The sequence below is a fragment of the Panthera pardus genome, unplaced genomic scaffold, assembly GCF_024362965.1.
Source record: "Panthera pardus isolate Hobbes unplaced genomic scaffold, ASM2436296v1 HiC_scaffold_24, whole genome shotgun sequence".
Lineage (NCBI taxonomy): Eukaryota > Metazoa > Chordata > Mammalia > Carnivora > Felidae > Panthera > Panthera pardus.
The window spans coordinates 54,569,888-54,582,449 of record NW_026526810.1 but is presented as its reverse complement, the minus strand read 5'-3'; the positions used below and the strand labels follow the sequence as shown (position 1 = coordinate 54,582,449).

At 40.8% G+C, this 12,562-nt stretch overlaps 1 protein-coding gene across 5 annotated transcripts in view; it reads right to left on the bottom strand.

Moving 5' to 3' along the window:
* INO80 (INO80 complex ATPase subunit) overlaps positions 1-12,562 on the bottom strand; it is a 144,608-nt gene that overhangs the window by 33,562 nt on the left and 98,484 nt on the right. For all 5 annotated transcript variants that reach the window (XR_008417115.1, XR_008417113.1, XR_008417114.1 and 2 more), the window contains exon 27: positions 9,715-9,842. Coding sequence is in view for 1 of the 5 variants with exons in the window: in XM_053889189.1 (XP_053745164.1) it covers positions 9,715-9,842 (128 nt within the window). In the remaining 4 variants the exon portion in view is untranslated. The remainder of the gene's footprint in view (positions 1-9,714; positions 9,843-12,562) is intronic.

Genomic DNA, 12,562 nt, shown 5'->3' with positions numbered 1-12,562 from the left:
GTTATGTGTCAAGGTCAACACAACACCAGAGATATTAATCCTAGACCATATTCAAACCAACACTGACGACAGAGCTTGTTACTGAGGCAAAAAAAGTGAATCTTTTCCGTTTACTGCTTTAAGCCTTTGCTCTCCCACTCAGGGAAGCAGTGGGATTTCAGAAGGCTTAGATGAGTTTAGATCTGATTTCAGTAAACAGCTTCAAAACAAGTAAATGGACATGGAAAAAGCAGTTAAATGAAGAATACAGGAATGTCTACATCCTTATACCACAGAAAAACAGCTAAAAGATAAAGGCGGAGATAAAAAAGCAATTCAGTATTTTCTTCATTCAAAAATTCTGGCTATACCAAAGCCATTTTATTTTTTATTTATTTATTTTTTTTTTAATATATCATTTTTTTTATTAAATTTTTTTTTTTTTTTTTTTTTTAAGTTTATTTATCTTTGAGACAGAGAGAGACAGAGCATGAACGGGGAAGGGTCAGAGAGAGGGAGACACAGAATCCGAAGCAGGCTCCAGGCTCTGAGCCATCAGCCCAGAGCCCGACGTGGGGCTCGAACTCACGGACCGTGAGATCGTGACCTGAGCCGAAGTCGGACGCTCAACCGACTGAGCCACCCAGGCGCCCCCCAAAGCCATTTTAGATGTCTAAAATTCTAGGTGGTTTAGAAAAGATACATAATCTGGAAAGAAATGCCTCATTTCTTCCAACCACTAATTTCAAGACCTGTGCCCACTTCTATTCTTAGTTCAGTTTTTCTATGGTCTTAACAACATCTAATGATTTAGTATAAAATTGAATTCTATTTTGTTAAATCGAAATACAAATTCTAATAATAAATGGTTTGATAAGTAACTCCAGCACTTTTGAAAATTTATTAAAAAAAAATCTACCTCCAAGGGCACCACAGTGGCTCAGTTAGTTGAGCAACCGACTCTTGATCTCAGCTCAAGTCTTTATCTCACAGTTGTGAGTTCAAGTCCCACAATGGGCTCTGTGCAGAGCATAGAGCCTACTTGAAAAAAAATCTACGTCCAAGAAATATATATGTACGCTATATATCTATTTCCATTTAACAATCTCTACATCAAAATGTTTTCTTCTTTTTCTTTTTTAATTTGAGAGAGACAGACAGACAGCATGCGAGCAGGGGAGAGGGGCAGAGGGAGAGAGAGAGAAAGAGAATCTCAAGCAGGCCCCAAGTAGAGCCTGACATGGGGCTCGATCCCATGACCCTGGGATCATGACCGAAGCCAAAATCAAGAGTCAGATGCTCAATCAACTGAGCCGCCTACGTACTCCCATCACAATGTTTTCTAAGATTCATTTTAAACATTCCCAGTCATGCCCCAACTCTGTACTTTATGCCCATGTCTGAGGGCCACTGCTGGCCGATTTCCACTTGCTGGATGACTGTTGTGGTTTGTAGGAACTATGTCATGCTTAGCACTCCTGTGCATTAAAGAGGGCTACAGGACAGAAAGACCAACCATTATCCAGTCCTTCCTTATACATGGTACTCTGTATACACCAAGGTATCTCTCACTCAAGTCCCTTTTGGTATTTAGGAAACACTTAGAAAATGATCCACCAGAATGATTAGCTTTCCTAGAGCCTTGTAAAGCAATTCTTTTTGTTCCACTAAAAGAAGCAAAGACAGAAGGGAAACCAAATATAGACCTTCTTTCTCTTCCAGAGGTCTCATAATTTAGTATCCTCCTTTATAAACAAATATGAACATTAGTACTCTCAAGTGGATTCTTGTGGATCACTAACTACCAACCAAAGTAAATTCTAATACTGCTTAAACTAATAAAATAAAAAATATGGCTTTTAACATTTAGGAAGTCTCGAGAGCTATACAATTCTAGCAGATACTATTTTTAAAAATTATTGAAGAAGCCAAAGGGGTTATGGACAAGATGTACTTTTGGTATTTGAGCAGTGATTCTCAACCAGGATTAAAAATACATGTGCCTGGAACCACCCCAGAAATTCAGACTCTGTAGGTCTGGGCTAGGGCCCGGAGTGGTTTTTTTGTTTGTTTGTTTGTTTGTTTTAAAGCTCCAAAGATGAGTGCAATAGATAACCTATATCTGCAGCTGAGAACCACCACTACAAAAAGAAGGCAGAACATGGTCCCTTAGAATCTTGCTATTGCAGCATCGTCCTCAGAGAAGCAGCACTTGGAAACACCAGCAGTTTGTTAAAAATGCAGAATTGAGGGGGGTGCCTGGGTGGCTCAGTCAGTTAAGTGTCCACTCTTCTGATCAGGTCATGATCTTGCAGTTTGTGGGATCAAGTCCTGTGTCTGGCTCTGTGCACAGAGTGCACAGCCTGCTTGGGATTCTCTTTCTTATCTCTCTGTACCTCGCTCCCCCCATAAATACATAAACATTAAAAAACAAACAAAAAATGCAGAATTGAGGGGGGGCGCCTGGGTGGTTCAGTCAGTTAAGCACCCAACCTCTTAATTTCAGCTCAGGTCATGATCTCATGGTTTGTGAGTTTGAGTCCTGCATCCAGTTCTGTGCTGACTACGCAGAGCCTGGTTAGGATTCTCTCTCCCTCCGTCTCCCCCACCTCTCTCAAAAATAAATAAACTTTTAAAAAAGTGCAGAATTGAGAGATCCATCCTATAACTAATGAATCAGAATTTGTATTTTAACATGTATTACCTGGGGAGCCTGGGTGACTCAGGTGGTTAAGCGTCCACCCTTGGCCTAAGCCATGATCTTGCGGTTTGGGAGTTTGAGCCCCACATCAGGCTCTGTGCTGACAGCTCAGAGCCTGGAGCCTGCTTTGGATTCTGTGTCTCCCTCTCTCTGCCCTTCCCCTGCTCACACTCTCTGTCTCTCTCTCTCAAAAATAAACATTAAAAAAATTTTTTAAATATGTTATTTGTAAGTACATTTAAGTTTGAGAAACACTGTTGTGGATCATATCCTATACTATCTTAAAAACCCTGGAACTGTTTTCTCCAAGCAAAATCTTATATGAAAACCTCCTAATATAAAATAGATAAAATGCATTATTACTGGTTGATGAAGAAGGGGGAGTCTAGGGCCCCACCTGCTTCATCTCTACCTAGGAATTCTGTCCTCTACCGGACCCCACCAATTTGAAAACCACTCTTAGAATACACATCGAGAAGACAGGTCAGTTCTGGATCATATCTATAAAGCCACATTTAAAACAGTGGCTACAGGGGCACCTGGGTGGCTCAGTCGGTTGAGCGTCCAACTTCGGCTCAGGTCATGATCTCATGGTCCATGAGTTTGAGCCCCGTGTCGGGCTCTGTGCTGACAGCTTAGAGCCTGGAGCCTGCTTCAGATTCGGATCTCCCTTTCTCTCTGCCCCTCCCCCCCTCATGCTCTGTCTCTCTCTCTCTGTCAAAAATAAATAAACATTAAAAAATTTTTTTTTAAATAAGAAAATGAAACAGTAGCTGCGGAGGTATCGGCATAACTCAAAATAGCTTCAGCAAGTACCTCTCCTTTAAAGTATACTAAATAAAAGCAAACTTTCACACACCCAAAGATGTATCACAAAGGGACTAGGTTCATCCTGAAGCAGTAGTGGTAATGATGATGGCTAGCACTTAACGAACGTTTACTAAGTGACAATCACTATGCTATACATTTTACCTGGTTTTGTGTATCTAATGCTCACTACAGTAGCCTTTAAGGTAGGTGTTATTATCGTCCCTCCTATTTTACAGATGTTAAGTCTCTAAAGTTACACAGGCAGTGGGTAATGGAACTCAAGTTAATTGGTGCCAGAGCCTCTGGCTTAACCCCTGTACTGCTTCTCACATGGAACAGTACGGGGGAAAAAGGTGGTGGTGGTGTGTGAGGGAGAAGCCATGTAAGGTTCTTTTTTTTTTTTTTTTTTTTTAAGTTTTTATTTTTTTTGAGGGAGAGCCTCTCGGCAGAGAGCCTGATGCTGGGCTTAATCCCAGGAAACGTGTGATCATGACCTGAGCTGAAACAAAAAGTTGGATGCTTAACCAAGCCACCCAGGTGCCTCTATATGGTTCTTAAACATGTTGTCCATAACCTCCATCCATTATCATCATAAAGAAAGGATAACTGGGCATTTGAAAAACTAAAGGCAAATGTTTATATATCCCTAACATGAATCTTCCATTCTGAGTCTTTTCTATTTCAAAGTTGCCTCTGCTGTTCATTTAAACCCAATTTCACTTTCCCAAAACAATTTGGGGGAAAGACTTGGTATGATTCACAAACCTGCAGACCTGGCCTAACTTTATTTTTCTGAACATGCCCCTTTCCATCTTTGGGGCCTAACACCAGCAAAAAGTAAGGCTCATCTCAATGTCTATTACAACCTATTGTCCAAGCAAATTGCAAAATGAGTGAAATATGGCAGCCATCCTTCCCTTATCTAATACAAAGAGTCTTTTGGAGCAAGACCTAATCACAAGGGACACATAGGCCCACCATAATCTGCTTTCATAATACTTGTGTTACTCCCTTTTCTCCTACACCACATGATCCAATCACACTGAGCTAGTCCCCACAAATGTCTTGTACCTTCCCATCTCTGTGCCTTTGTACACCTGGCTTCCTTAGTCTGGAATGTCCTTCTCCCTGATGGTTGAAATTCTATTTAAGTTCAGTTCGGATGTCACTATCTATGTGAACCCTTCTTCAAGTGACCCAGTTAGAAATAAATGTATCCCTTTTGCTATCTTCAGCTCCGTTTATGCTTCAATTTGGCCACTGGTATCAGGGTACATTTGATAGTTGTGTGTGTGTGTTGTATGTGGTATATATCCTCCACTAGATACACTCCTCAAAATCAAAGATCACATTTAACTTACATTCACACCTGCCTAGCACGATGCCTTGCTCATAGTCAGCATGGAAAAGAAATGAATGAATGAAGCAGAATAAACATAGTGTGGTTGTAAGCTGACACATTTCCTTCCATCATTCCTAAAACGTAATCAGAATGCTTGATCCCAATTTGCTTTTCATTCCATGGAGCAGCTTTAGAATACCCAGCTTCCCAGTATGTTTAGAATCACAGCTCCCAAAGGTAATTTGGGACTTCTAAGAGAAGCCAGCTCATAAATGATAGAACATCTATTAAGGATGAATCCTCCTCTAGGAGGTACTTGCTGACTGGGCAAGTTACACAACCTAGTGTCTTAAATGTCATCATTAGCTATAGATTATCTGGATTTAATACTGTATTGCACTATTTTAATGTATTGGTGCAGTTCAAGATTTGTCTGGGTTACAATACTTAACAATTACACCACATACAGCACCAGCTGGCTGACCTGTTCCAAATACTTTTGTATTGCATAGAAAATACTGAAGCTTATTTCCTTAAAGTACAGACTCAGTTGCTTGATGTAACAGGAATGAACCTCAAATGAGACAACCCAAAGATGATGTAAGTCATCTGTAGTGAGTTAAAAGCTTTCGGCAACTATCAGAATATGGTGGTGGGGGTCGGGGAGTTTCCAAACTAGGGTAAAAATGGTGGTGGCAGGAAAAGTTTTGTTTGACATACAGGTGGATGCCATCATCCTAACTGCAAAGGGGCCATGTCTGTTTCCCCCCAGTATCCTCACCAGCAAAGACCTTACAGGTGATTCAGTAAATATAAAATAAATCCATAGCACAATATTTAGTGATCTAAAATATTCTCCCCTATCCAAAGCTTTGACTTTTGCCTGTGGCACACTAAAAACTTCTGGCCCTGGAAGTTTAGCAGCCTGCTTTTTTATCCCCTATCCAGAAATGGTATTTGGATACCATGGGAAAGAATAAAACATTTGTGAATATAGAATTCTCCTTGGAATAAGATCTGATATATTCACAAGAAACTTAAAGTCAGATTTTTGAGCAAGAGAAAGAGTCTATCAGTCACTTCAAAAAATACTGAGCAAATACTAAGTGCCCAGAACTAGTATTTCTCACAAAATACAAACCTGGTCATACAGAAGTATGTGGATTTTTACTGTCTTTTGGTTCTTCTGAGTCCTAGAAACAGTAAAAAAGATAGCCAAGGCTAAGGCACAGAACAAAAAGCCCAAAGAGGCTGTTGGATGAAAGAGATGCTGATGCGCTCCACAGTTACAAAACAGAGCTTCAATGCCCCCAATGTGAGTTTCCATGTCTTGCTCTACTGAAAGCTTTTCTTTCCCTCTTATATACAAGGTGTAACATGCTATGGTAAAAAGAAAATGCTGGGGGGGGGGGGATTTTTTTTTAATCTAAAACTAACCAAACAAAACCTACAACACATTAAGAATGAAGAAGGAAGGCAAAGGTCAAGGTACTTTTTTTTTTAAAGAAAAGGTCAAGTGTACTCAAGGGAAAAAGCATTTATGCAGATCGGAAGGGCCTTTCTATAATATGATCCTCAGCGTTCATGTGCCAGGTCACGTTTTTTAAAACTTTTTTTTTTAATGTTTATTTATTTTTGAGACAGAGAGACAGAGCATGAACGGGGGAGGGTCAGAGAGAGTGAGACACAGAATCTGAAGCAGGCTCCAGGCTCCGAGCTGTCAGCACAGAGCCCGACGCGGGGCTCGAACTCACGGACCGTGAGATCATGACCTGAGCCGAAGTCAGCCGCTTAACCAACTGAGCCACCCAGGCACCCCTGCCAGGTCACGTTTTAAAGCTGATACACGGCTATGGGGCACCTGGATGACTCAGTTAAGTTTAAGCAACCGACTTCAGCTCAGGTAATGATCTCATGGTTCATGCGTTTGAGCCTGCATTGGGCTCTGCAGTGATGGTGCGGAGCCCACTTGAGATTCTCTCTTTATCCCTCCTCCACTTGCATTCTCTCAAAATAAATAAATAAACTTAAAAAAAAAACCTGATATGTGGTTCTAACGAATGTTTACAGTGAAAGCCTTTTTTTTTTTTTTTAAACGTTTATTTATTTTTGAGAGACAGACAGAACATGAGTGGAGAAGAGAGGGAGACACAGAATCTGAAGCTGGTTCTAGGCTCTGAGCTATCAGCACAGAGCCTGACATGGGGCTGGAACCCACAATCCATGAGACCATGACCTGAGCTGAAGTTGGACATTTACCCAGCTGAACCACACAGGCGCCCCTACAGTGAAACTTCTATTATGACAATGACTTAAAAACCCATGATACTCTTTGAAAAGGTAAAGAAATATAGACCTAATCCTGTATTGTCCCAAGATCCACAATAGAATCATATATATTTTTCACAATAGGATTATATTTCAATAAATGGTTAGACATATATAAAACATCGTGGACATTTTAGTTCTATGCCCACAAAATAGATTTAGAGGATTAACCTCCTGAAATACAGAATGTGGTTCACTGGAGTAAAATAATATAAAAACAAACAGAAAAAAGGATAATATAGTATTAAGGAAGTCAGATAAGAGTTTCATTTTAGTTTTTCAGTAAAACATGTAAACAGTCGCAACATTTTCTGGCTTCATCATCCTAGAGGCATGTTACCCATACAGCTAAGGAATGTTAGCAGTTATGAAGTTCAGGCTTTGAACTTGGTTTTCCCTAATTTAGAATTCCCCAAACAGAGATGCAACTACATTTAGAAGAGGTTCTCAAGCTGCCATGTTTGCAAAACCTACCCACAATACCCACATCCCCCCAACCACTCCCAAAGCCCTGCTGCATTACAGAGAGATAGGAAGTGACTCTATTGGGTAGGGTTTATAGCACTCATCCTTAACAAAACTCACTATCATACTCTGAATCACTTATTTTAGTAATATTTATGAATACCTATACGTGTATAATATACAGAATGAGGAACTACAATGTAGGACTGTACCACATTTAAATCATCTTCATCTACTAGAGCTAGCTTATTTTTTGGTAGCTTACCCCACTTACCCTTGGCACTTTCCTAAAAGCAACTTTTAGGACTCTATAACATACTGGCATAACCTTGGGGAAAAAAGATCATCATTTTCCCTACAAAATCTTTAGCATATTACTTTTTCTATAATTCACAGCAGTACAGTATCACCACACCTCATCTATGTTTCCCTGACTCTTCAGGACAAGGCAAGTGCACTTTATCTAAAAGAGCCCCAATAAAGTAAAGTTACTCATCTTATTTTGGCTATTGGCATCATTTTGAACAGAACATTAAAGATACAGGTAGTCCTTTTATTTTGGATTACTGCTGTTAAGACCCTTAACATAAGTTAAGATCTGCATCAAACAACTGCTTAATTACTTCTGTTATACTGACTTACACCCACCAACATTTTTCCATCATATAGAAATAGGTGACCTATTCCATAGGACAAACCAGAAAGTTCAACCGGTTGAAAGCAATCAAGGGGCTGAACACTGTATTAAATGCCAGACTTAGTGATTCAAGTTACCTCGAATATCATTTGTTAGGTCTCTTGCTAAAAGATGTTGCCAGATTATTAAAAAGACCACAAAAATACTACGACAAAATTCAGCAAGCCAGGTCTGGCTTCCAAAGAACCTAAAACTTCTTCCCTATGCTACCTTTCATTCCATCTGTGCTGATATGATCCCTAGTCCCTTATTCCTAGATAGGGATTATCATGGTCCAATACTCCCTGGGGTAGCAGGGTTAGAATATGCAGCCTTAGCAATGTAAAGCCCATGGAAAAACATGAGAAAATTTATACACTACTTACATCCAGGTGCTTTAGCCTCCTGGCCAGTGGCTATCCAACTTTCTGGCTCTAAACACTAATCCTGGTAGTTTGTGATTATTTGTCCTCACTTTCACTCTCCTGTTTGATCTCCATGACTTCCTCTCTCTTAAGTAATTAGTCTCCACTGAGACAAAAAAGCAGAGAGAATGTCAACCTGGAAGCAACTAAAGAAACAGAGGCCGCCATATACAGTAAGACAAGCTGTATCTTTCACCATAACCCTACAGTTGTCAACTTTGGTTGCATATCAGAATCACCTCATAAGCTTTCAAATATCCTGATGCCTAGGCCTCATTCCAAACTTATTAAATAAGAATCTCTGAGGATGGGACAAGGCATCAGTATTTGTTAAAGCTCTTCCAAGAGAATGAAGTATGTATCCAAGTTGAGACCACTACATTAACTCAGACTGAATTGCTGTTCTCTGGCTTTTTACTTAGAAAACTAATCCTAAATCTTGTTTTCCATACAGAATTTCAGAGGACTTTTTTTTTTTAACGTTTATTCATTTTTCAGAAAGAAAGGAGAGACAGAGCGCGCACACCATCAAGGGAGGAGCAGAAAGAGAGAGGGAGACACAGAATCTAAAGCAGGCTCCAGGCTCCAAGCTGTCAGCACAGAGCCCAATGCGGGGCTCAAACTCGGAAAAGGCAAGATCATGACCTGAGCTGAAGTCAGAGGCTTAACCGACTGAGCCACCCAGGCTCCCCATCAGAGGACTTTTTAAGTAATTCCTAGGCTCTGATCTACTTTAACATTAGGAAATTTGTTCTCCAATAAAGGAAGGAGTAGGGGGTGTTCTACTTCACTTGTGTAGGGAAGGAGGTAAAAGTCCTTTGTATATTCTCACATCTGCCAGGAGCTGCTTCTTCTCCCTTTATAGACACTAAAATCACAAAGACAAATTCTAGGTTCCTATTAGGCAGGACTGACATGAGTCATAGATATGTGATTCCTGCAAGTGAAATGTCAAGGTGTCCTAGGTCCCCAAGGTTCCTTCTCCTACCTCCAGCAGGTCTATCATCCTGGTCATCTGGGAGTAGATAAGGACCCTATGTCCTTGAGACTTGAGCCGAGTCAGGAGGACATCAAGGGCATACAGCTTTCCACTGTCAGTGATGAGGCTCTCCTTGCCTGGGGAGAAGAAAAGGGAGGGAGGAGGGGGGAAACTGTATTTAATTGAGGCAGCAAAATCACTCACTGCAAAGCTGTATGCAGCCAAAATTACAACCAGGATGCTTATCACCATGAGAGCAGAAAAGTACTCTAGAGAAGAATCCAAAGCACTGTTAAATCATGATCCAGTAGTGCTCTGGGAAGCAGTATCCTGAAAGAGGGAGGTGTAGGTTCCCTTGCAATTGACAGACATTTGCTGCTAAGGCATTCAAAAGCTTCCCTGCTCCATGTCCTTATTCAGGGGATAGCAGGTACACATGGACATCCAAGAGGCCCACGTCATACATGCTGTAAGTGACCTGTTTCTCCTTGTTCATCCTATCTCTAGATGTCTGTTTCTGCTAGTTCTACGGCTATATGGTTTACACCCCCTAAAAGCATGAGAAACAGAAACAAGGGCTACTCTTGCCTGTCCCCAGAGACACTTAAATATTGAGAAATGCAAATAAACATATCCAATTCTGTCCCTTTGTTTAAATCCAAACTCCTTCTCCTGGATGATTTCAAATAGGTTGGTTGGTAAATGTCATTATCCTAAACTGTAATTTAATAAAGACTGGGTTTCTGTGAAATAGAAGCTGCTTTTATTCACTAACTTGCGCTTTCTCTCTCCTCTTCCCATTAAAAAAAAAAAAAAAAAAAAAAAAAGAGTATTTTAGCCAGAGATCTTTACAGAACACTTAACTCCCAAATATTCATCTTATCCATTCAGTATCATTCAACTCCCATCACATTTCAGGAAGTAGAATTTCCTGTTTGCAGACTGGTCCATAAACATGCCCCAAACAATCACTGCTAGTAAGAGGGGAAGAAATGAGGCTTAAGGAGCTGGGAGAGTTAAGAGTACATGTGGAAGTGGCTCTAGGATGCAACAAGAGAGAGACCAAGGATAGACATATTACATAGACAACTAAGCAACAGAAGTAAAAAAGGAAACTATTAAAAAAACATGCTGTCTATCCCTAGTTTCTGGGTTTGAATCCATGGTTTTTTCCTCTCAGAACTGCAGAGGCTGACTGTTGAGAGCAATCCAAGAGTTCTGAATGGAGATTTCTCTGTTCTCGCCACTATTTGCCAAGTGCACAATTATTGTATAAACCGAACAAGAGCGGATGTGCTGACAGCACCATAACAAATCATCAGCCACTCTGTTTTTGCTACAAAGCCACAGGCCCTGGATGTTTACTCCTCAGCACTGCAGCTTGCCTTTTCCCACCTTCGGAATGCTGCCAGGCCACATCTCTCCCTCCACCGCCCCCGCCCCCCCTCCCCCCCAAGCTATGGCACACACCTTTGTTCAGCCTCTTTGTTTGGTCCTGTTTAGATTATTGAAATGCTCTTCTTTTTGTTGGTCTCCTTACCAACACAATCAAATGACTGCAGCTGGGACAGAGCCGAATGCTAAGCCCTCTCCCTGGCACCAGACAAGGAGGCCTGTACAAATTCCAAATCTGACCAAGCAGCAACGCTTTCCTAACAACCTCAAGGTTTTCTTGTCACGATTACCTTACCTTTCTCATTTAATTGGATTTCTTGGGATCCCTCAATTTTGATAGCTCCTAAACATTCCCCACAGAGCTACCAATCAGCTTTAGACAATAGTTTCTTTCTTTCTTTTTTTTTCTTTTTTCAAAAAAAATTAAGGGGCGCCTGGGTGGCGCAGTCGGTTAAGCGTCCGACTTCAGCCAGGTCACGATCTCGCGGCCCGTGAGTTCGAGCCCCGCGTCAGGCTCTGGGCTGATGGCTCGGAGCCTGGAGCCTGTTTCCGATTCTGTGTCTCCCTCTCTCTCTGCCCCTCCCCCGTTCATGCTCTGTCTCTCTCTGTCCCAAAAATAAATAAAAAACGTTGAAAGAAAAAATTTAAAAAAAAAAAAAAAAAAAATTAAAAGCACAGGAAGGTGAAAAAAAAAAAAGTCCATATATTTTTCAGTCATTGAGTACACTGGGCAAGCTAAGCTCATCAGATTTCTACAGCCTGCTTATCTTCTCTCTCCATTCACATCCACTCCCTCAACCAAAATATTTAAGCATATATAAATCTCTTGTGACTGCATACTGAGAAGCTTCATCTCAAAATCATGATTCAATGGTTCTCACACATTCCTGCTTCCTACATCTACTTTACTTTGCTAACTAGAGCAAACTGATGCTAAGATTAGGAAGGCTCAGAGATGAAGATGTATACAGACTCTGAAGGACAGAACTCTGATGCACCCAAAAGAATTAAGAGTGGCACCTGTTGTTAGCTATTACTGTGTACGTGGGGACTGAAAATAGATGGGCTGGATTTCTTTGGACCACTCTGAAAGAAAAGACCTAAGAAAAAGACACTGCAGCAATAGTCTTAAAATACTTAAGCAATGAACAATATTTCTCCTTCTCTGTTAAGCATCCTAGACAGAGAAGTCAGCCCCCAGTACTTGTCCTTACAAGATAAGCAGAAAAAATGGGTTTCTTTCCGTGCAAACATTGGTACCTTCTGGGCCTGGCATCCATTACCCAATTTTTTAGAAGCTACCAAAGCTGCACTAGACAACAGCACCACCTGTTACTAAGTAGGGCACAGAGCCAAGAAGAGCACGATTCCCTAGAAATTAGGCTGACTGTGCCAAGACAAACCTCTCTTTTTTTTAAAAAATTTTTTTTTCAACATTTTTTATTTATTTTTGGGACAGAGA